The 25,675-nt window shown below is 35.4% G+C and overlaps 1 protein-coding gene across 1 annotated transcript in view; it reads left to right on the top strand.

The window, feature by feature from the left end:
* The window catches only part of LOC128640130 (solute carrier family 2, facilitated glucose transporter member 9), a 146,643-nt gene that overhangs the window by 41,545 nt on the left and 79,423 nt on the right, over positions 1-25,675 (top strand). The window contains exons 7-10 of the mRNA XM_053692482.1: positions 10,346-10,533; positions 13,884-13,994; positions 22,689-22,790; positions 22,905-22,980. Of these exons, the coding sequence (XP_053548457.1) occupies positions 10,346-10,533; positions 13,884-13,994; positions 22,689-22,790; positions 22,905-22,980 (477 nt within the window). The remainder of the gene's footprint in view (positions 1-10,345; positions 10,534-13,883; positions 13,995-22,688; positions 22,791-22,904; positions 22,981-25,675) is intronic.

Consider the following 25,675-nt stretch of genomic DNA (forward strand, 5'->3'; position numbering starts at 1 on the left):
TCTTTCTGTCGGTATGTTGGATTGCCCGGCATGTACAAAGCAATGATCATTTGATATCAAGACAATGCTGTTGCCTGTTATAATGACTCATAATCAACAGACGGCAAGGAGTCAGGAAAACAGAATGGGGGAGGGATTATTGCCTCTTATCTTTTACTGTAATTATTAGAGTAGGCTATACGTTTCCAAATGCAATTAATTTTATTCTTCAATGCATAGTTTAACACAATCGTGTAGCATTTCAACCAAAATTTATTTTATTAATTAAAAGTCTAACAGAAAAGCTGACATAAGAGATTCTGATTTTCTTGATTACAATTGTTTTAAGAACACTAAACAAAAAATGAACCTGCAGTGTAATTTTGTATAAACTGTACAAAGAACTTTTACGATTTGGTGCTAATAGTCATACAATAAAATTTGTGGAGTTGTCTGGCTGAAATTGGGAGGAAGTGGAAGAAAATGTTTTACTAATTGAATGTATGAGCATGCTAAGAAATCTGTGTGTATAAGGTTTGGCACTTCAATATATATGTGTGTCTATCTCTGACTGGTGAAATAAAGTAACATATTTTCCCAGGCATATACAAAGTTACTACTCAGGAACAACCACTATAATGGTAAAATTATTTGTTATTAGCATTATTATGGTTATTAATAATTATTAGTTATGATTACTATTTATAATAATACACAATTTAAATATTCTAACCACATTTTGTAGCAAACAATAAAAACAAACGTGCTAATTGAATGAGTACAACTAAAACAAAAAACGTAGGGTTCACTATCCAGAAGTATTATCTTTGGGAAGAAAAAAAAAAAAAAAAAAGCTGTAAATATTTATTTTGATAACTTGCATCACTAATTTACATACCGTGGGTATTGAAAAGAATCACCCCCCCCCTTTAAAAATAATCGCATTTTGTTGCTTTGTAGCCTGACATAAAGACAGACACAGTTTTTGTTTATCCAGTTGTAATTACTCCGTGCCACTTATAACATCCAAGTAAAAGATATAACACCAACATGTCAGGCAAAAATAAAGACAATTCAAAAACAGAATCGCTGAGTTGGAAAAAGGATCACCCCTCCTAAAATTACTTGTAAACTTAATCAGGTGTAGCTAATCGCCTTCTCAATGGCACACACAAAGCCAATTGACCTTCAACTGTGATCAGCTGTGGGCATATTAGCTCAACATGAAAAGAGCTTTCCTGGAGCATCTCAGTCCCTGGTAGTGCAAATGAAGCAAACAATCAACTATGGGCGGCAAGGCACTGTCAAAAGATCTCCTGGATAATTTTGTGGACAGGCAAAAGTCAGGAGATGGATACAAGAAAATATCAAATGTTTTTTTCAATGCCTAGAAGCACAGTGAAGTCTATTATTAAGAAGTGGATGGTATCTAGTACAACACAGACCCTCACTGGATCAGGACTTTGCTTCAAACTGAATAAAAGAGCCAGGAAGAAACTAGTCAGAGAAGCTACCAAGAGGCCCACAGCAACTCTTAAGCAGTTGCAATGATGGTAATTGTGTGCATGTGACAACAATATCATGCATTCTCCACAAATGTGGCTTGTATGGGAGGGTTGCTTTGCCATAACACACCTAGGAGATTCTGAGGCCACATGGAAAAAGGTTTTATGGTCAGATGAGACTAAAATTGAATTATTTGGCATCAACACCAGAGGATATGTCTGGAGGAAATCTAATACAACTCACCATAGAAATAACACCATATCTACAGTAAAGCATGGAGGTGGTAATACCCTGTCATGGGGGCGTTTCTATGCAGCAAGCACTGGAGCACTTGTCAGGATAGAAGGAATAATGGATGGGGCAAAATACCGTCAAATTCTTGAGAACAATCTGCTGCCCTCTGCCAGGAAGTGGTCAATGGGAAGAAGGTTGTACCTTCCAACATGACAATGACCAAAAGTACACATCAAAAATGACCACAAGGTGGTTGAAGGAGAAAAAGGTGAATGTCCTTGCATGGCTTAGTCAGAGCCCAGACTTAAACCTCATTGAATATTTGTGGCAGGACGGTCACCATCAAAGGTAACAGAACTGGAGCAGTTCTGCAAAGAAGAGTGGGCAAATATTACACAGACTAGAAGTGCAAAGTTAGTAGAGACATATCCCAACAGACTAAATGCTGTAATTTAAGCAAAAGATGGTTCAACAAAATACTGACACAAGGGGGTGATCCTTTTTCCAACTCATTTCCAACTCTATTCTGTTTTTGAGCTGTCTTCATTTTTGCCTGGTATGTTGGTGTTGAAATTACACAGTGCAACTTATAACATCCAAGTGAAAGATATAACTGGATAAACAAAAACTGTGTCTGTCTTAGTCAGGCTGCAAAGCAACAAAATGTGATTATTTTCAAGGGTGGTAATTTTTTTTCTATACCCACTGTAGGACAGGTAATTTTGTTTCATCTTCTTTTTGGTAAAGTAAAAGAATATATTTTGTGCAGCTGGCAAATGTTAAAGGGACATTAATCACTTTGAGATGGTAATATAAAATGATAAATCGTATATATAAATAAAACTCTGCAATATACTTTCATTATTTATTTTGTCCCCTTTCCCTGTAATTCCATTCTGAATTTGTGAGCTTTTTAGTTCCTGTTTAGAAATGGAAGTGCAGAACACCGATATTCCAAATCGCAATTGGCAGCACTCTTTTGAACTATTTATAACACTCCCTAATTGGGCACAGCAGAGAAGGTAACCTAAGTTACAACGTTGCAGTTCCCATTATTTATAGATACTAAAACTTAACGCCTATTTTGTCAATATTTAGACAGCTAATGAAACTTTAAAAAATACATCTACATTATTCTCAGACTAATCTTTTTTTTCTTTGAATGCATCATTCTATCTTGCATTTATTCAGTGTTTAATATCTAACTAATTTTTATATATATATATATATATATATATATATATATATATATATATATATATATATATATAAAATCTATAAATGAAATTTAGAACTGCATTAGATTTCAAGCATCAGTATGTTCTTTACAAATCAAATCTATAGCTAAATTAGATTAATCTAGAATAAATGGTAAATTTAAATTGGTCTGAAATGAAATGGTGATCACATTCTCCGCTAATATGAAGTGTTACATGTAAATTTTGATGAATTAAAGCGCCCCTGTTTTTAATCAAATTTTTAAAAACCAGGCACTTTAGCATCAAAATTTACATTCACTTTTTAATTGTAGGTTTAACCAAAAAAAAAAAAATAGCAAGAAGAGGGAAAGAAATAAGAATTGTATTCAATATTTGTTTACAACTAGATATTAATATCTGTTTTGTTCTCCATACCTTAGCCTTCCAATTTTTATTTTTTTTGGCTTTTAGGAACAATTTCTATTATACTTCATATGTTCCTTTCTCAAAAAAAAAGGAAAAAAAAGAGGAGCTTAAGTCCCCCCTCCCAACAACTTTCCAATTTACTTCTATTATCAAATTTACTTTGTTTTCTGGTTATCCTTTGTTGAAAAGGAGGACAGTAAGTTCAGGAGCATGCACGTGTTTGCAGCAATGTTCTACATTGGCAAGAGCACTAGATGGCAGCGCTGTTTCATGTCATGTAGGGCTCCAGATATGTGCACGCTACCTATCCAGATATCTCTTCAACAAAGAATAACATAGTAGCAAATTTGATAATAGAAGTAAATTGAAAACATTTTAAAAATTGTGCTCTATATCTAAATTATTAATAAAAAAATTGGGTTTCATGTCCCCTTTTTAAAGGGAGAGCAAACCCAACATTTTTTTCATGATTTGGATAGAACATACAATTTTTTTACCCTTTTAACGCCGTTACGGCGTTGTATTCTGTCAAAAATTTTCTGGGCTTTAATGCCGATGGACGGGATACAATGTCCTAACCGGATGGGTTTCCTGAAGCCACTGGCGCTTCCCTGATGGGATTGTGGTCTGGAGGGAGTGCCAGCATCATAGGGACACCCCCCTAACGTGATCCCATCATTGAAATCTCATGATCACTTGCACGATCGCGAGATTTCAAATTGTTTACATCGGAACAGTTGTTCCGATGTAGACACTTTAACCCCCGCAGGAAACAACTTTCCAATGTATTTCTATTAAATTTGCTTAATTCTCTTGTTATCGTTTTCTGAAGGAGCAGCATTGCACTACTAGCAGCTAGCAATTGTGTGCAGGCACCAATCAGCAACTAGCTCCTCCTAGTGTAGGATTATGCGTATGTTCTTTTTCAACAAGGGATAACAAGAGAATGAAGCACATTTTAAAATAGAAGTGAATTTAAGTGTCTTAAAATTCCCCAACAGGCCAGGTTTTCAGGATTACCTTGGATGAGAGCAGGTAAAATAGCTATGTTTACTAATTGGCTGATTATTTCACCTGTGCTCCAGTTAAGATATCCTCAAAATGTGGCCTGTTAGGGAGACCTGCGGACAGGTTTGAAAACCAGTGCTCTATCTGGATCATGCAACTTTAATTTTGAATTTCCTATCCCTTTAAGGGCAAAATTTGTCTTTCATGATTCACAGCACACAAGTTTGAGACATTCCAGTTTATTTTCGATTATCAAACTGTGCACAATCTTTCTATGTGCACGCTTACTGAGGTACCCGCTCCAACTAAGCCTGTGCAAGAGTTTACAGTATATGCCAATACGAGTCTGAGATTGGCTGATTCCTGTCACATGATACAGTCGACAGGGAAATTAAAGAAAACTGAAACCTGTCCAAAAAGAAAATTACTTATTTTTAAATTCAACTAAAGTGTTTTCCATATACTAAATTCAAGAGTCCTTTTAAAGGGACATTAGAATCCACATGGATGCATTTCCGTTTTGAACAGAAGAATCATTGTAATATAAAAGGTATTGCCAAAAATGCTTCTAATAAAAGCTATAGCTGTTTCAAAATTGTATTTAAAGGGACACTAAACCCAACAATTTTCTTTCATGATTCAAGTCGAGAATACAATTTTAAACAACATTCCAATTTACTTATATTGTCTAATGTGCTTCATTCATTAGCTATCATTTGTTGAAGAAACAGCAATGCACATGGATGAGCCAATCACACGAGGCATCTATGTGCAGCAACTAAGCCTATCTAGATATGCTTTTCAGCAAAGTATATCAAGAGAATGAAGCAAATTAGATAATAGAAGTAAATTAGAAAGTTGTTTAAAATGTCATGCTCTTTCTCAATCATGAAAAAAAAATTGTGTTTCATTTCCCTTTAAGTATGCACCGTGCACTAGCATTTTAAACACAGCACTTGCTCAGAGAGCCTAAGGTGATTGTTCCATCTGGTAATTACTCTGTTTAATTGCTGTTGTGATATAAGCCCCACTAGCACTCTGAGCAACTGCAGTATTTAACATGCTGGTGCACTGAGGATGCCTAGCTATGCTTCTCTGCACATGCAGTGGAAATTGCTAACACTAAAACAGTGATAAGTTTGAGTAAAAGCATTTTTGCCAATACAAGTATAATGCAAATCTGTTTCTATTCAAATATGTAATTCATCTATGTGCATTTAATTTTTGATCAGTGTGTCCCTGATTTTTCATGTTACCCAGAGGGAAACAAAGGTCAAACCATGTTTTATTCTTATGTTACACTTTTGCAAGATCCTGTCATTCTAATTCATTTTAACCTTTGGTTTACAGGTACACAGTGAACATTTTGCTTTTAAAACATTTATTTTTAAAGACACACATAGATATTTAATCCAACAGAAGTGTCAGTTCCTTTCCCATCCACAAACAGGTGAAAAGCAGAATCTTGGTACAGAACCTCTCCATGCCACACAGGGACTTAAACCACTTTTGTTGTGTTCCTGGTGAGCCGAATAAAGCTTGATGCCCCTGTTTCCACGTGAGTCTTTAGGCTCGCCGGAAACAGCAGTTATGAAGCAGCGGTCTAAAGACTGCTGCTCCGTAACTGGGCCGCTGCTTCTGAGGCTGCGGTCTGCAATCTGCCCGATCCTATACGATCACGGTGATTGACACCCCCTGCTAGCGGCTGATTGGCTGCGAATCTGCAGGGGAAGGCATTGCACAAGCAGGTCTGGTGAACTGCTTGTGCAATGTTAAATGCTGACAGCGAATGCTGTCGGCATTCAGCGATGTCTGTCGGACATGATATGCTACAGTGTATCATGTCAGACAGACATTGATAAATCGGCCCCTAAGTGTTTATCCCCTGCAAAGGGCTTAACCACATAGTTGAAATACCGATTGGGAACTGCAGAGCACCGCTGGTTCCAAGTGGAAACTTTTTTCTGACTCAATCAGCAGCACAAATCACGCAGCTGAGTTATGAGATTAGCACTGATTATTAGTGGTAGGTTCTGCTCAGAACCATCTGTGCTCTGAAGGTCCTGAGCGGTACTTCTATATGTGTTTAACTCCTTTATGGGGCTTAAACACACAGCATTAAAATGATATGCTCTAATCAATTAGAGCATGTCATTTTTAGTCTATAAGGGCCCATTAAAGGGACACGAAACCCAAAATCTTTCTTTCATGATTCGTATAAAGCACTGGTTTTCAAACCTGTTCTCAGGTCTCCTCAACAGTCCAGGCTTTCTGGATTAACTTGGATGAGAGCAGGTAAAATAACCATGTTTACTAATGAGCTGATTATTTCACCTGTGCTCCAGTTCAGATATCTGCAAAATGTGGTCTGTATACACAAAGTATTTTAAGTCATTTAACATTGTCATGTCAGCACAGTTTAAAATGTTTTATAAACGAGGGGCGTGTCCCAACAGTGTACCTGACAGGACGCATTCTCTGCAAGCTCTGAAAGAATTCTCACTAATCCGCCGATTTTTGAGCTTTAACAGCAAATCTTTCTCCATCGTTCATCACGTATTAGCTACATTAGCAATCTGTGGCTATATTCTAGCTCCTGTATGCTGTTTTGTTGAAACCAGGGCCACAGATCGGAAGTATAAGGCCCAAGGCGGCGGCCTACCCCTAAGCAACAACCCTCCCCGGACCTACCAGGTTACCAGTGCTGACCGTGGAAACATGTCTTACTGAGCCTCCTTTCAACACTTAACAGTACAACATATTGTTATTAACTCAGCAGTCTAGCAAATCTTTATTCTTCAATCCATCTGCCAGCAAAGTATTCCAATATGGCGACCGCATGGGAGAGCGAAATGGAACGGACCATAGACCAGCGCTTTGCTAAATTAGAGAACCTGCTACTCAAAATCTATCAAAGATCCTACCTAGAGATCTTATAGAGAGCGCTGAACCATTGACAAAGCATTCGCCTGCAGAAGAATTTAAACAGGACTTTTTGAAAGACACAACACATGATGGCGACCGGAAGATACATCCTGTTACAGAGAAGATGCCTTCTCTCCCACACACTCTCCCGGCTAAATCAGGGGATTGGGTCACTCAAGATGATCAGCGCAACCCGTGCACTGCGCTGCCTACTTGGATATTCAATCATCTGGAGCGTTCAGCCTCACACGTCACTATGTCACCCGATCCAATGCTACATACTCCAACAGTGTCACCATCGGATGCAAAAGAAAATCCTCCTGAAATCGTACCACAGGGCCTACAAGGATCAGAGCAACATCAACTACTGGGAAATTTCCTTGCGTATACCCACATGCGGCAGTAGATTACCAGCACTTGGACTAGGATCTATGAATCAACAGGAAGAAATTTTCTTTATTAGTGGTCTACTGATCCCTATGTCATGGAGCCCGCAGCATTTACCAGAAGCACTCGCCCAGATGATCACAAATTTTGAAGCGGGCTAAAGAGAACTTCTTATCTATGCTACTAACATCATCCGTAACGATATCTCACAATCTGCGTTCACTAACAATTCAAGTTCTCAGTTATGGTTATCTGTAGCAAGTTATATAATTTGTTTAACATGAGATGAAAATGGCTTATTTGATGTTTAGTGTTAATTATGACATCGTGTTTTTCTCTTGCAATAGATATATGGCACTCTCAATGCATCATAAAATTATACCAAATAAGGCGAGAAACTGAAGACTAGAAGGGGCGAATGTATTAAAACATATTTCTATTCATATTTTTGTATAACCCATTTCATTAACTGCAACCTTGCAAACTATAACATAGGAGATGGAAATTTTTAATATGGTTGATGTTCCAGCTCCACACCACTTTTTGTTTTCTATTTGTCCTCCACGTTAGCTGTATAAAAACTTGCTGGGTAGCCTGAAAGGTTATCTTATATTTCATAACAATATCTAAGATTTCTTGTCTTTTTATATACACCTTGATCCTGGTCCTGTGGCCGTGGTTGTAGGAGGAATAAAACTCTACATTTTATACATATATATGTCATCTTTAATTCCCATATAAGAGGTTAATAACCCTCGCCGGTCACTAGATGGCCACACCATTACGCCAGAACGCATTGTCACACTACAGCAGAAAATTGGGAGAAAAATATTTTCTATATCTAGCTTCAAACCTACTGCAGACCACTCCCCCCCCCCCCCCCCCCCACCTTTCACTATTTTTCTTTTCATTAAGCATGTCACTTGTCCATGTTCAAAAATGCTATATTTACAAGGTGTTCTTTATATTTAAGAATAGTAAACACTGGTCACAGTTTGGCCTTAATTCCTACCTATCATACCCTCTTAGCTATATATAGAGTTTTCAATTGTTTTTTTTTTTTTTTTTAAGTTGGTATAATCACACATAATCCTCAAAGGATCAATCCTTTATATTATTCCTATTACACACCTAAGATTCCATAACCTAAGACCCAAGAGTGGTTTTGTTTCATAGACAATGTATGTGATCTTGATGTTTGTCCTTGGAAAAAAAAAAAATTAAAAAAAGTTTTACAAAGTAGTTCAGGGATACACAACAGATATAAATGAGCTTCTTACTCTAGCTTTGTCAATGGATTCTGCTTGTTTTCTGCCTTTGCCCCTATCTTGACTGATGACGTCTATGCTTCCAGCTCATTCTATACATAGTCATGGTATTCTCCTGCCTCTGAAGGTTAGCTCAGTGTGAACAGCGCTTGCCACCGGTGCTTGAGTCTGTACAGTCATTAATGCACCTGTGGTTCTGTACAATGACTGTAGACTTGAGCTTTTGAACTTGTCACCTGTTCTGCCCAGAGCAGCCTTTAGCTCCCATGATTTTTTTTGGCCTCGCTTACAATGGAGGGGTGCTTGGTTACACCATCTGCACAAGTTTCCCAGTGGTTTAGTTGATTTTGGACCTGTTGCATTTACCGTTTAACATTTTGCATGAGCCCCACCTCCTACAGTTACAGCTGTCTAACGTATCTCTAGGGCAGGGATGGGGAACCTTGACCCTTCAAATGGGTAATGTAGTTCTGAAACATCGGGAGTGCCAAGGTTCCCCATCCCTGCTCTAGGGCTTGTAGAGTTGCCAAGTGTCCAATAGTATATTGGACAGTCCATTATTTTAGCAAGCTGTTAAGTAGACATGTCCATTCAGATCCTTCATTAAGATCCAAACGTGAAAGAAAAGGCAGAGAAAAGATGGCAACCCTAATGGCTTATCCAATGAAATAGGCCTTCAGATATGCCTGCACCATATCACTTCATAATCTTACTGTACAAAATCAACTAGACCAGGATTTACTTAATGTGGTCTATCAAGGTGTTTTTGTGTCCTATGTAAGTGCTGCTTATAATAAAATAAAGAACTTGTGTATCACAGTAGTGTCACTAGTTGTGTGCTGTCCAGGGTTGAAATTAAAGGAATACTGAACCCATATGTTTTTCTTTCATGATTTAGATAGAGCATGCAATTTCAAGCAACATTCTAATTTACTCCGATTATCAATTACTCTTTGTTTTTCTGTTATCTTTATTTGAAAAAGCAGAAATGTAAGCTTACAAGCCGACCCATTTTTTTGTTCAGCACCCTGGATAGCTCTTGCTGATAGCTGCATTTAGCCACCGATCAGCAAGTACTACCAAGCTGCTGAACCAAAGATGGGCTGGCTCGTAATCTTACATTCCTGCTTTTTCAAATATGATACCAAGAGAATGAAGAAAAATTGATAATTGGTGTAAATGAGAAAGTTGCCTAAAATTGCATGCTCTATTGGAATTATGAAAGAGAAAATTTGGCCTCAGTATCCCGTTAATGTTCCTACCTGAACGCCCTGCAGCATGCATAACTCATAAGTGTCCAGGAAAACATGGCTGAGGTGGCAACCCTAGTAACACTAGTTGCACAAAAACAAAATGTATTAAACTTTATTTCAACCTTTGCATAGTGCTCAAATCTTATTTAATTTCTCACAGCTCTTCGTTGTTTCCTTGGAGAATACGATGTTCAAGATGTTGTTGAGGAAATGCAAGAGGAACAACAGTCGCTCTCATCAGTGAATACCATTTCAGTGTGCCAGCTTTTGTTAGACCACTCGCTGTTCTGGCAAACCTTATCTGTAGTGGTGCTTAATATGGGCATGCAGCTATCTGGAATTGATGCGGTACGTTTTTATAAGCATTTGTATCAAACTGCAGGAGGCGGGTTTTATTACGACATTCTATGAATGACCACAGGACACTCAAACCTTCTGTTTTTTTCTTAATGGTTTCTTCCATTTATGTAGCTATAAAATAACCAATAACCTTGTAAGCCACATATTTAATTACTTTTTGGTTGAAAGACTTTGTATCCACTAATCTAGCATTTGCAACCTCTATTAAAACATGGTATGTGGGTCAGATGTTGCTTCTTTAGTTTTGTTATCTATATCTTGTAGGGGAGCGTAAACTTATATAAGGTAGGAAATAAGCGCTCTGGATACAAAATACAAGGCGCCATCTTAAAGGGACATGGAACTCTATATATATATATATATTGTGTGTGTGTGTGTATATGTAAAAAAAATTTTTTTCTTTTTCTTCCTTATAAAAAGCATTTTTATAAACCATTGTGATATGTGCACTGTACCGAGATTGTGAAGTGTACAATTTAAAAAAGAATCAATTTCCTTTTATCTGAGTCATGAACTAAAAGTTTGGGCATCATGTCCCTTTTAATAAGTATATATAAAAAAAAAATAAAGAAAAAAATATCTTCCCTCATTGTGCAATGTGTAGAGTCAATATTTGAGATATTGGGCCCAAACAATGTTTTTTTTTTTTTTATTTATTTAAAAAAAGATTAATATAGGCAATGTTTTTCTTAATTCTACTTAAATCATGAAAGAAAAAAAATTGGTGTTTCATCTCCCCTTAAGTCCAATACAAATAAAAATGAATAACATACAATTTTAAACAACTTTCCAGTTTACTTTTATTAACAAATTTGCTTAATTCTCTTGGTATCATTTGTTGAAGAAGCAGCAACGCACTACTGGTCGCTAACTGAACACATGGGTGAGCCAGTGACAATCTGTGTATGTATGTGTGTGTGTGTGTGTATATATATATATATATATATATGTATATGTATATATATATATATATATATATGTGTGTATGTATATGTGTATATGTGTGTATATATGTATATGTGTATATATATGTATATGTGTGTGTGTGTGTATATGTATATGTGTGTGTGTGTATATATATATGTATCCACCAATCCGCTGCTAGCACCCAGATGCTTTGCTGCTCCTGAGCTTTCCTAGATAAACCCAACAAGAAAAGGAGACAAATTTAAACTAACAGAAGTAAATTGGAAAGTTGTTTAAAATGATATGCTCTGTCTGAATCATGAGTGTCTATTTATGACACTGATGTCCCTTTTAAAGCTGAAAGCCGTGAGTGTATTAAAATTATGAACAGATACATTTTTGCAATACACAGTGACCAGTTTGGCTGTGCATGAGCAAATATACATATGCCTTATGCACCTGCAATTAAATGCAACAAACTGAAATAACTATTCAATTTAGCGTTTATTTCCTTTTGCACTAGAACATCTTTCCAAACACAATACTTTTCTTGCAGTTCTCGCAATTCCCTACTCTAAAGAACGCAACTTTAATTTATAACTCTATAGTGCCACATATTAGGATTTTATTATAAAGAGTAATTTATTTTTATTGTTAGTATTAAAGGCACTTTATACACTAAATAAATTCTAAATAGAATGATGTACCCAAAGCAAATATTAGCTTAAGAATTATATGTACATTTTGTTTTAAGTTATACTATTTGTTTAACCCTTCAGGACTGGACTAATTTGTTTACATCAGGACAACGTTCCAATGTAAATAAATTGAAATAATGCGATTGTGAGATTTAAATGATGGGTTTGGGTCAGGGGATCGTGCCTATCAGGTTATGCACCACCTCCGCAATCCCATGCAGAACAACCAAATGGCTAGGACTCTCCATGCAGTCCTAACGGCGTTTAAAACCCAGCGCAGTTAGGACGGCATGTAATGTCCTAACGTCGGGAAGGGATTAAATATTGAAAAATTGTTTGTGTGTACATAAAGCAATTTGTTGCCATGTTGTAACCTAGGTTTTCTTCAATGCTGGAACCAATCAGATGATTATAAATGGGTCTCTTTAGTTTGCTGCTTAAAGGGATAGTCTAGTCAAAATTAAATTTTCATGATTCAGATAGAGCATGCAATTTTAAGCAACTTTCTAATTTTACTCCTATTATCAATTATTCTTTGTTTTCTTGGTATCTCTATTTGAAAGTAAGCTTATGATCTGGCCCATTTTTGGTGCAGCACCTGGGTAGCACTTGCTGATTGGTGGCTACATTTAGACACCAATCAGAAAGTTCTACCCAGGTGCTGAACCAAAAATGGGCAAGCTCCTATGCTTATAATCTTGCTTTTTCAAATAGAGATAACAAAAGAACGAAGAAAAAATTATAGAAGTAAATTAGAAAGTTGCTTAAAATTGCATGCTCTATCTGAATCATGAAAGTTTATTTTTGACCAGACTATCCATTTAAGTATGTGTGTAATATACCAGTGTTAAAGGGCTATTATAATAGACATATTATATCCTCTAATTTGTTTGTCATTTTTAGACTAGTGACCCTGCACTCTGTGTTTAACCCCCGCAGAGGGGTTAAACACATAGAAGTAACGATTGGAACATGCAGAGCACTGCTCCAGAGCGGAAACTGCAGCTGATCCAATCAGCAGTGCTAATTACACAGCTGGCGTGTTTGGCCTTTGCAAGTGTTCAACACACAGATGTAGGGTCGCTAGTCTTAAAATGACAAGTTTTAACAAAGTAGAGCGTCATTTTTGGACTATGACCCTTTAAACAGACAGTGAACACTACATTTTCTCATTTTAATTTGTTCCCAATTAACCATTTTACCTGCTTGAGTGTGTTAAGTTGTTTATAAATAATTTTACTCTTATTTTAGTATTTGCAATAGCTGATTTTGCTTGTTATCTCTACCTATACTGAAAGTTTGGCTATAGAAAAGCTGTGTACTCATAGCCAACAGAAAAAAACTACACTCCAAATGGAGGTTAGGAGAGATGAGTAATGAAATTTTAATTTTCAATTGAACATTGATGACTTTTACATGCATAATGCAAAACTGTTTCTGCTTAAAGATTTAATTAATCTATGTGGTTTTAAATTTTGACCTGAATGTCCCTTTAAATTACAGGGGGAAAAATATGACAAAATAAATTCTGAAAATATGTATTTCAGTTGTCTTAATACATATAATCAAACATTTTATATTACAAACTCCAAGTGCTTAATGTCCTTTTAAAAGGGAAACACTGCAAATTATGGTCACAATTTCAACTGTGCATCTAAATATAATCTAAATTCTTATTTTCTATAATAAAAGATCAAGATATTTGAAAAATATTGTTACTGATTCTATTTTCAGATCTGGTTCTACACCAATTCCATATTTGAAAATGCAGGAATCCCTTTAAATGAGATACCGTATACCACTGTGGGGACTGGTGCAATTGAAATAATTGCAGGATTACTTGGGGTAAGTCAGCAATGTAGCAATATAAATTGTTTTAAATTTAGACTGGGATAATATGTTTTCTTTTACTTAGTGAATGTAAATTTTCACGAATGAAAACCCTGCTTTTAAAAATACTATTAAAAACAGGGGCACTTTTATTCATAAAAGTTTACATTGCAGCCGTTTTTTTTAAATACTTACCTTTTCTTCCTTGCAAGCATGGAACACCGGAGCAGCGATTCCCCCACCCCCAGGTCGTCTCTTCTTACTTCAGAAATGACAAATCAGTCTTCCTCCAATCACGGCGTGGCCTCAGGCAATGTTTGCTCTGAGGGGGGGAAGCAGTTATTGGAGGAAGCCGGATTCATAATTTCTGACGTAAGAAGAGACGACCTGGGGGCGGGGGAATCGCTTCTCTGGTGTTCCACGCTTGCAAAGAAGAAAAGGTTAGTATTAACAAAAAAAAAAAAAAAAAATTCGGCTGCAATGTAACCTTTCATGAATGAAAGTGCCCCTGTTTTTATTAGTATTTTTAAAAACAGGGCTTTCATTTGTGAAAATTTACATTCACTTTAATATTTCTTTTCTTGATAATTTAGACACCTGGATTATTTTATCCTGAGAAAAATAAACTTTGAAGGAATGTGGGAAGATATTTTTTTACTATCAAACTGTGTTGTCGTATATATTAGTTAATTGTGTTTAAAGGAACATACTACCCATATGCTAAATCACTTAAAATTGATACATCCTAACTGTAAAATGCTGACAAGAAAATGACCTGAATATCTCTATTTAAAGATTTTTTTACCTCAACATTTCTTCAACTCGCAATAGTAAGTTCTGTATGAACAGTTATCCTTCAGCTTCTGTCAGCTATATGTTGGGGGAAACAAAACTAACAATCAATCTGCTTCATCAGAGCTAATGTCACACTTTGCTTTACTATGATCCCCAGTTAAGAGCATGATCTTCCCTGAGTCATTCTGAAGTAATCAATTAATCCAGACTAGTCCTCAAACTATTCTGAAGTGTGCCCACAGGCCAAAATATTTAAATGAGACTACTCATTCACTGGCTGTTAATGCTTGTGAAGTAATCAGTAAGATAATCATTCTGAGGTCATCACTCGGGTAATTTATTACCTTACCTGATGACTTTACAAGATTGATGATTGGCAAATGACTTCTAAAGTAGTTTGATGATCATCGGATGACTCCAGGATGGTTTCATGTTTGTCTCGGAATATCATGAGATTTTACTGAAATCTCATGAGATTTCATAGTGAAATTCCTTAAACTGAGGAGGGAAAAAACAAGGCTGTGTCTGCACAAGCCAGTTGCATGCTCCTTTTGAAAGTCCTGGGACTAGCATCCCAATTGGCTTCTTAAAGTCCCTTTAAAATTGTATGTGGCTACTGAAGAAATTTTAAGTTAAAATCCTTTTTTTCTTTTAAGGTAAAACCCTTCTTTTTTTTTAACTTATAAATGTTCAGGTGATATTTTCTAATGGTGTTTTACAACTATGCTGCATCACGTTAAAGTGCTTTTACATTTGCACATCATGTCCTTTTTTAAGTACGAAGACCTCCGTTAACTTTACTATTGTACATATAGATATTCAGCCATTGAACGTGCTGTAACTGCGGCCTATTACCAGGTTATTAGTGTGTTTCTAATTTTATCTATTACATCGTAACAGGGTATACCTTGCACATATTGGGGTTGATTTCAATCCCTTAGAAAAACATATCGTTGCAATCAACTGTTTAACTAGCGCTACTGATTGGATTCTGTGTTGGTTTTCCAAACAGTACTTCTACTTGGTGTTTAACCCCTTTTGTATGAGTTAAAAACACAGTAGAGCTGGCTCACTAGTCTATCAATTGCATGCTCTAACGGATTACAGCATGTAATTTTTCTTTTTACTATTGTGGCCATTTAAACCTCTTCACCCAGTGGTGGGATTCAGAAATTTATGCAAAAGGTTCTCAAAATTCTCTCACCGTAACGCCTCTTTTTTTTTTTTATAGTGAAAAACTAAAACCAAAAATACTATAATGAAATGTATTTACCTTTTTAAAGTATTTCGAAATCACTTCTTGATAAAGCAAATTCAAATAGTGACTAAACAAACTATACTATCCAACAGTTTTATGATGTGATTTTGTAACTTATATTATCAAGAAGATATGTAATATAAACAAAGCAGGTCATTTAAATAACCTTACGGTTTGAAACCCTTACCCAAATACAACTTGGATTATATTTAATGCAATACAAAAGCATATGTTACTTTTTTGCTATATCAGGCCTTATGCCAATAAATGTCTGCTTATTCTGAACACAGGGGATCCTATCGAAACTTTTGCAAGCAATTGTCTTATGACAGCCTAAGTTATGTGTAAACCATTTTTTTTTTTTTTTTTTATGATCATATTTTGCATACATCGGACTGCCAAATGTTTTTATGAAATATGCCAAAATGGGCCTAGATCTTGGGTTGTCTATTTTATAAATATATAGTTAAACACATTTTGAGATAGACAGCTACAGTTTTTTGTGGCATGTGATGATTAATATATTTTATATACTTATTTTAATTTTGGGTAAATTTATAATAATTTAATCTGTGATTAAATAGCTAGTTGAATCTGTTGTCTACTGAAAGCTCTTTTGTTCCCGGTAGTGAAGGGGTTAAGCATAAACAGATACAGCTGTATCAGCACTATATTTCCCGCCAATTTTCATTGGCTAAAACCTTTTGCTAAAACTTATTTAATTGACCATGAGCATTTAGACCTAGCAAATGGGTGAGGAGTAAATAATTTATATTGCTGTATTAGTTATATGTTAAACAGCTTTTACCTCACATTTTTGGTTTAAATGCTGTTTCATGAGTGATACGAAATAAAAGGTAGTACATTGTCCCTTTAAACTGTATTTGCACTTTTTTACAGCTCTAATAATTTTTATTAAAGGGATACTGAACCCCAATTTTTTTTATTTCGTGATTCTGATAAAGCATGCAATTTTAAGCAACTTTCTAATTTACTTCTAAATTCGTTATCTTGCTATCTTTATTTGAAAAAGAAGGCATCTAAGCCAAGGAGCCAGCCAATTTTTTGTTCAGATTTATGGACAGCGCTTGGTAATTGGTGCTGTCCAATCGGCAGAGACAACCAAGGTTGTTCCCCAAAAATGGGCCGGCATCTAAACTTACATTCTTGCTTTTCAAATAAACATACCAAGAGAATGAAGAAGATTTGATAATAGGAGTAAATTAGAAAGTTGCTTAAAATTGCATGCTCTGTCTGAATCATGAAAGGAAAAAATTTGGGTTCAGTGTCCCTTTAATTATTACTGTCTTTCCTAGCACTGCGCACATACGTGGGCTTTGTGTATAGAAACAGAATAGATACAGATTTATTTATTTTTTATCAGAAACCTGTCTATCCAAACTGATAAAAGTAGTAAAAAGTCCCTTATGTGAAAAACTTATAGTCTAGATGTGTAGGGGTGTATACAATTTGTGAGGTTAGTTGTTGTAGGAAAGGAAAGACCACCATGGAGGGATATGAGGAACCTTTTATCCAATATTCTTTAATATTTTACTTAATTGTTTAATATAGTAATTTAAATACAAAACTAAGCTTTAATGGGATGAGAACAAAGCTGACTATTTGTAAATGAAAGTCTTTTAATGACTGTAATACAGTAAACAGGAATTTATAGCAGAAAAGGTTAGGGACTTCCTTATAAACACAAAGAAAAATTGCAGTATTACAAGCTGATTATTTTCACGTCTTTCTTGTCCCCTTTTGCTCTGTTTCTCGACCTCCCCCTCCACCCGCACTTCAACAACATTTATAGCCTCCTTAGTCAAGAGTTACCTCAGTGGAGCACAGATTTATAACCAAGCACGGATTCCATATTTTTAACCCTGGGCTGGCCTAAGCTACATAACACTAAATTAGATTTTTGACAATTAGAGAGACTAATGTGAGCCATTTTAGTCCCAGGAGCAAAATTTCACAGCACAGGCTTCCTTTAATAAACATAACACATAGCAGAAGTGAAATTCACAACTCCCTCCTGTTTTACTTATTTACCCCTTTCTATCTTTCTCAATTTCCCCTCTTTATTCAGCTGTACTCCGACCTGCTAAATGGTCCTCTGCTCTTGCCATTTCCTATTGAACAGTAATAAAATTGCTTGAAGAGGTGGAGAAGGAATGGTTTTACTGTGTGTGGCTCACATTCACTCAGGCAGACTCATAGCTCTGTAAGTCTGATTGGTCCTGCGTGGAGGAAGAAATGGCACCCGATGGACAACATGAGATTGGTTATAAAATTACAAGCATTTGTTCTGCTGTCAATATTTTCTGCTGGTTTTGCTCAAAGCTTTTTTTTCTTTTTCTTTTTTTTTTTTTTTTTGGTCTCATTTTCCAGAGGCGAGGTAGAAAGTTAGCTAATGTTGCTTTTAAACTACATAACAGCTGGATTTGTAAAAATAAACTTAATTCTATAGGTTTTTTGCAGGAAGCTTATATTTTGATTTTATTTTTTATTACAACAGGACCAATTTTAAATGTATTGATAGTATGCATATGCTCATTTGTTCTATACTATGAAATTGACATATTTGTGCGCCCGTTTTCAAACAAGACTGTAGAATGCCTTTCAACTTATATTCTATTAGAGATGTGCATTTGTATTCAGATGAATGCACATTCGTTCTGAAAATTGGATTTTTGTTTTTGTAACTGAAAACTAATGTCTGAATGCACCAGTAAAATTTAAAGGTAATGAAAAAATACGGACGATATTTGTTAGGATTTATTTGTTTCCTTTTAAATACTTTTAAAGGCTTAAAGGGATACTAAACCCAATTTTTTTTTTCGTGATTCAGATATAGCATGAGATTTTAAGCAACTTTCTCATTTACTCCTATTATCAATTTTTCTTTGTTCTTATGCTATCTTGATTTGAAAAAGCAGTACTGTAAGCTTTAGAGCCAGCCCACTTTTTGTTCAGCACCTGGGTAGCACTTGCTGATTTGTGGCTAAATGTAGCAAAGCAATCAGTAAGCGCTATCCAGGTGCGGAACTAAAAATGGGCTGGCTCCTAACCTTTCATTACTGCTTTTTCAAATCAAGATAACATGAGAACAAAGAAAAATTGATAATAGGAGTAAATGAGAAAGTTGCTTAAAATTGCATGCTCGATCTGAATCATGAAAGAAAACATTTTGGGGTTAGTATCCCTTTAATACTTTACCAATACTTAACCTAACGAGTTTAGGAAGCTACACTAACCCAATCCTCTTCTTGCCAGGTCCCTGGCTGCACTAACGGGAGGCTTTTGTGCGCTTGGCACCCAGTACCTGCACTAACCTTTTAGTGCAGATCCTGGGAGCTGAATGGCTAAGTATCTTGTTAGCACGGCCGGGGTGCTGGCAAGAAGACAATTGGTTTAGCCCTCTCTCCTGTATCTGAAACATTTTACATTTGTTTAATAAAAACAAATGTAAATGTATAACGAAAATTCGATTTTTGTTACCTTTTTTTAAATCTAAATGAAACCGAATAGTGCAGGAAACAAACATTTGGGGAAACTAATTTTCCTCTATTTAGTACGAAAATTTAATCAATCAGACACATTTTCTTCCCTGCACATCTCTATTCTATTATTATATGAACAAAATCAATGCTGGTTATATGGCAGTGCTGTGTGTAATTGCGTACATAATTATCTCAGTTATGTGAGTATATTATTTTAGAAATAAAATGAACTCTAATGGCATATGAAATATCTAAGTTGAGACCTGTTCCTCTTGTAGTGTATTTAAATGTTATTTTAGTAAAACAATTTGTTATCCATGGAACAGGAGCTAAGATCTGAAGACAGTTTCTATGCATGTGCTGGGCCACATTTTGTTATTGGTATCTGCCTATTGCCGTTATCTCTCAAATGGCTATATTTCTTGCTGGGGAATTTATAACACTTTGTAATACACTTCCTATAATCCTACCTTTAGTATACATGGCTTCAGAGTATTGGGGAATGTGTATTCCTTATTTAAGGGCCATGATACACACATTTTCTTTTTCCATTTAAAAGAGGATTTTTAAAAAAATGTGTAGCAATGTGTGCATGAACAAATATCAGTTCTAGTGATGAATAAACAAACTTTTTCTATGGGAGCTTTTCCTACCGGCTAATGAGCAGAAAAATCCCAGTGTTCAGTTGTACACATCATACACTTCCTGTTAGTTAAAGGGACAGTAAACATAAAAAATGTAATGCCTTTATTTACCATTCCCCAGTTTTGCATAGCCAGCACTGTTATATTAAAGGGACACTGTACCCAAAATATTTATTTTGTGATTCAGATTGAGCATGAAATTTAAGCAAATTTCTAATTGACTCCTATTATCAAATTTTCTTCATTCTCTTGGTATCTTTATTTGAAATGCAAGAATGTAAGTTTAGATGCTGGCCCATTTTTGGTGAACAACCTGGGTTGTCCTTGCTGATTGGTGGATAAATTCATCCACCAATAAAAAAGTGCTGTTCAGAGTACTGAAACCAAAAAATAGCTTTGATGCCTTCTTTTTCAAATAATGATAGCAAGAGAACGAAGAAAAAAATGATAATAGGAGTAAATTAGAAAGTTGCTTAAAATTGCATGCTCCTTCTGAATTACAACAGAGAAAATTTGGGTTCAGTGTCCCTTTAATATACTTTTTAATGTGATCTAAGCTTCTTATCTCAGATCTTTTGACAGACTTGCATTTCAGGCAATTAGTGCTGACTCTTAAATAACTCCACCGGTGTGAGAACACACTAAAGGGTATGGCACACATTAAAGGGACAGTCAACATCAGATTTTTTGTTGTTTTAAAAGATAGATAATCCCTTAATTACCCATTCCCCAGTTTTGCATAGCCAACACACTTATAATAATACACGTTTTACCTCTGTAATTACCTTGTATCTAAGCCTCTGCAGACTGCTCCCTTATTTCAGTTCTTTTGACAGACTTGCATTTTAGCCAATCAGTGCTCACTCCTCAGTTAATTCACGTGCATGAGCTCAATGTTATCTATATGAAACACATGTACTAACACCCTCTAGTGGTGAAAAACTGTCAAAATGCATTTAGGTTAGAGGCGGCCTTCAAGGTCTAACACATTAGCATATGAACCTCCTAGGTTTAGCTTTCAACTAAGACTATGAAGATAACAAAGCAAAATTGGTGATAAAAGTAAATTTGAAAGTTGTTTAAAATTACATGCCTTATTTGAATCATGAGTTTTTTTGGACTTGACTGTCCCTTTAATTAGCTGTGAAAAACTGCATTCATATAAGGAGGCCTTCAAGGACTTTAGGAAATTGGCATATGAGCCTACCTAGGTTTAGTTTTCAACTAAGAATACCAAGAGAACGCAAATTTGATGATAAAAGTAAATTGAAAAGTTGTTTAAAATTAGATGCCCTATTTTAATCATAAAAGTTTAATTTGGACTTTACTGTCAGTTTAAGTTTAAACTACTTTCATTTAAAGGGACACATCACTGTCAAGCATTTTAATTGTATTTCAAGCAGCTGCAGGAACAAACATTTTACATTATTTGGCTCTGTCTTTTTCCTGGCCCCACTGGGAGGCTGATTTTTATGATGCCTCTTGTTTCTATAACCCAGTGTTTCTCAACTCCAATCCTCAAGTATCATTAACAGGCCAGGATTTTGTGATTTTGTCACCTGTACTCTAAGGTATCATGAAAATCTGACCTGTTGGGGGGACTTGTGGACTTGAGGACTTGAGTTGACAAACACTGCTACAGCCAATACTGCACTATTGAAACAGCCAAAAGCAACAAGATCAAATGTCAAAATAAATGTACGGTAGCAATATGCAACAATTATTTAGTACACTCCAGCAGGTAAAATATATCATTGGTGACACATTAAAAGAAAAAACAATTACATTATAGAGTCCCTTTAATTTTTTTTTTCATGCAAAATATATTTGGAACATGTTTAAAGGGACATAAAAGCCAAAATATTTATTTTATGATTCAGATAGACGTACATTGGAAAATTGTTTCAAATTGTATTCTCTATCTCCTAATTTGCTCCATTCTCTTGGTATCATTTCTTTAAGAAGAAGCAATGCACTAATGGGAGGTAGCTGAATGCATTGGCTCAGCCAATAACATGAGGCATCAGCCACCAATCGGCAGCTCCCGAGTTTCCCTCTGTATCCTTTTCAACAAAGGATAACAAGAGAACTAAACAAAATGGATAATAGAAGTAAATTAAAAAGTTGTTTTACATCTGAATCGTGAAGGAAACAATTTGGGTTTCATGTCCCTCTTTTATTTACATGATAGAATGTTTGTGTACAGTGTTGTGTTAAGCAAATATGATTGTCTTTTTAAAAGGACATTAAACACACATTTGGCCTTTTAGGGAGTTTGGGACAAACTTTTTATAAAAAAGCAAGAGGCATTTAATGTTCTGTTAGAGTGAGTGCACTTAGTAGTAGTAAGGGCACATGCTAAAAATCCATGGGGTGTCTTGTGCCCAGCAATATAACTCTGGGTGTCAGTAGTTATGCATTTGTCAAAAAACTGAAAACATAAAAACATACAGTAAGTGAATTGTATATTTACTGGCAAAACGGGTTCTAAATATTTGTTTCTGTGCAGTGTTTTACAGTTGAAAAACTGGGTAGGCGCCCTCTTATAATTGGTGGATTCAGTTTCATGGGTTTCTGCTGTGCTGGAATAACAGTAGCACTTGTGTTTCAGGTAGGTCTCCAAATTTATAAATTAAAAAAATATATATATCCTTTAGTAAACAATGGCAAAGTTACTTTTTAAATCTTATTCTTAATGATGATTTATTTTCTTGATGTAATCCAGGCGAGGATACCCTGGATGCGCTATGCTAGTGTGGCTTGTGTTGTTGGGATTATTGCTGGCTTCTGCATAGGACCAGGTATGTGTCAATAATTCTAAAACTTTTTGTTTCTTATTGATTATATAATACTGAGGATTGGTGTATATAAAACAAAGTTAAAGGGAAAGGAATGTTACAATTAATCTTGCAGGATTCTTCAAACCACGGGTTGCGACCCATTACTGGGTCACAATTAGATATGTGCATGGCGAAAAAATTTGGTTTGGTACGGATCAATTCAGAGTTTTTCGAAGTTCGGATCGATTCGAATTCGGAAAAATTTGAATCAATTTGTTTTGGATTTATTCGGATTCGAATAAATTTGGCTGGATTTGGTTTGGAATTTCGGTAAGTGTTAGGTGGGATGTGCTGTGTATTAGACTAGTATTATGTACTGTATATTAGGTGTAACCCATAGCAGAGTGATATAACCTAATATACTGCACAATACTAGTGTAATCCATGGCCATCCGAATCTACCGAATAAATCCAAACTAATTCGGTAGATTTGTCACTATTTTCATTCGGAAATTCGAATCGATCCGAATCCCGAATTTGGCAGAATTTCCGAATTTCTAGTCACAATGTGTGTAATTACCATTTTTACAACACTTTCTAGTGTAACTACAATAAGGAATAAAGTATGCACACATTTTAGTCACTTTGCCAAAAATTGTAGCTATCTTGTTTTATATTACTTCAGAATTTTCCAGACCAAGCATAAAAATAGGGTCATGAAAATGTGGTATATTACACTGGGTCTTGGGGGAAAAAATTTGAATAACACAGAGCATGTAATTTTAAAATGTTTAGCTTGTAATATGGAATTTGCTTTGTCCTCTTGGTATTGTTTGTTTGAAAAAACATACATATCCTACACTACTGGGAGCTAGCTGGTGATTCGTGGCTATGCACATTTGTCTTGTCATTGATTCACCAGATGTGTTCAGCTATCTCTCAGTAGTGCATTGCTGCTTTAATGCTGTGTTTACTCCTTTTGCAAGGGTTAAACATAGTTCTATACAAGCAACAGTGTAATGATAAAACATTAATGCGTTTTCCTTTTGCACTTTTATATTCCTTTAACACAATACAAATTTTATGAAAACAATGCTAGACATAGCTCTTTAGAGAGAGAGAGAGAGAGAGAGAGAGAAGATATTGAGGTAGCTGGGAAACAGAGGTATATTTTCCTCTGGCATCTAATCCAATTACTAAATTACAACAAAATATTAAATACTGTGCGGCAGTTGCTTTTAAAAATTAGATCTTAAAGTTATGCTTTTTAGTTTCTCAGAATCTATGTACTGTATACGCTGCCTAAAGTAAATAAAACTAGAACCCTCATGTTGCTTCATAGGGCTCCATGTACAAAACAGCGTAAGCTTCTCTAGAGCACTTGCAGGTCAGGTTCGCACATGCGAGTCAGCTTCCTGCAATGTAAGAAGCAGTCATCATTAGACCGCTGCTTCTTACACTGTTTGCCACCTCTGTGGTGGCTTAGAGAAATCACCCAGAACTCGCGCTCTCTCTCGGGGTGATTTGAAAGACTGGGTTACGCCACTGCGTTATGGGTTACGCCGGTCAATACATATTGGCTGGTTCTGAATTGTCCAACTTTGTTAAACATATAGATTGCATTCTTAGACCTTTTGTACAACAATCTTTTATATATATATATATATATTTATATATTTTCATTAAAATTATGGGGGGAGATAAAAAACTGAAATTAAAATCCTCCATGTCTCAAAATTAAATCAATGTAAATATTTGCATAGGAAATTAGCACATTTAGGCAAGTATCCCCGCTTGCTTTTCCCCAGAAATTCTTAATATACAATGTTTCCAATGCACAAGAGAATTGTGGGTAAGATACGCAAATTAGATATGCAAATTCTCAGTTTTTTTGCTTCAAAAATACGGTTTTGACACAGCGATCCGTTTAAACAGGATTATGATTTTGCTGTCATAATCCTGTTTAAAAGGATCGCTGTGTCAAAACAGTATTTTTTAAGCAAAAAACTGAGAATTTGCATATCTAATTTGCGTATCTTACCCACAATTCTCTTGTGCATTGGAAACATTGTATATTAAGAATTTCTGGGGAAAAGCAAGCGGGGATACTTGCCTAGATGTACTAATTTCCTATGCAAATATTTACATTGAAAAAAAATAAAAATATATATAAAAAAAATTACATACACACACACTATATATATATATATATATATATATATATATATATATATATATATATATATATATATATATATATATATATATATATATATATATATATATATATTTATTTTGTGTGTTTTTTTTTTTTTTTAATTAAGAGACCTTTCCCTTAATACTAATTCATAATATTTAGGGTTAGATTACGTGTGGAGTTCCATTTAGATCCTGCTCGAGTAATATTTTTGCGCACGTTGGGTATAGCTCATTTTACAAGTTGAAAGGAAAAAGAGAGAGATTTTTTTTCATGTAATTGGCAAGAGTCCATGAGCTAGTGACGTATGGGATATACAATCCTACCAGGAGGGGCAAAGTTTCCCAAACCTCAAAATGCCTATAAATACACCCCTCACCACACCCACAATTCAGTTTTACAAACTTTGCCTCCTATGGAGGTGGTGAAGTAAGTTTGTGCTAAGATTTCTGCGTTGATATGCGCTTCTCAGCATTTTTTGAAGCCCGATTCCTCTGAGTACAGTGAATGTCAGAGGGA

Source organism: Bombina bombina, chromosome 9 (assembly GCF_027579735.1).
Source record: "Bombina bombina isolate aBomBom1 chromosome 9, aBomBom1.pri, whole genome shotgun sequence".
Taxonomy (NCBI): domain Eukaryota; kingdom Metazoa; phylum Chordata; class Amphibia; order Anura; family Bombinatoridae; genus Bombina; species Bombina bombina.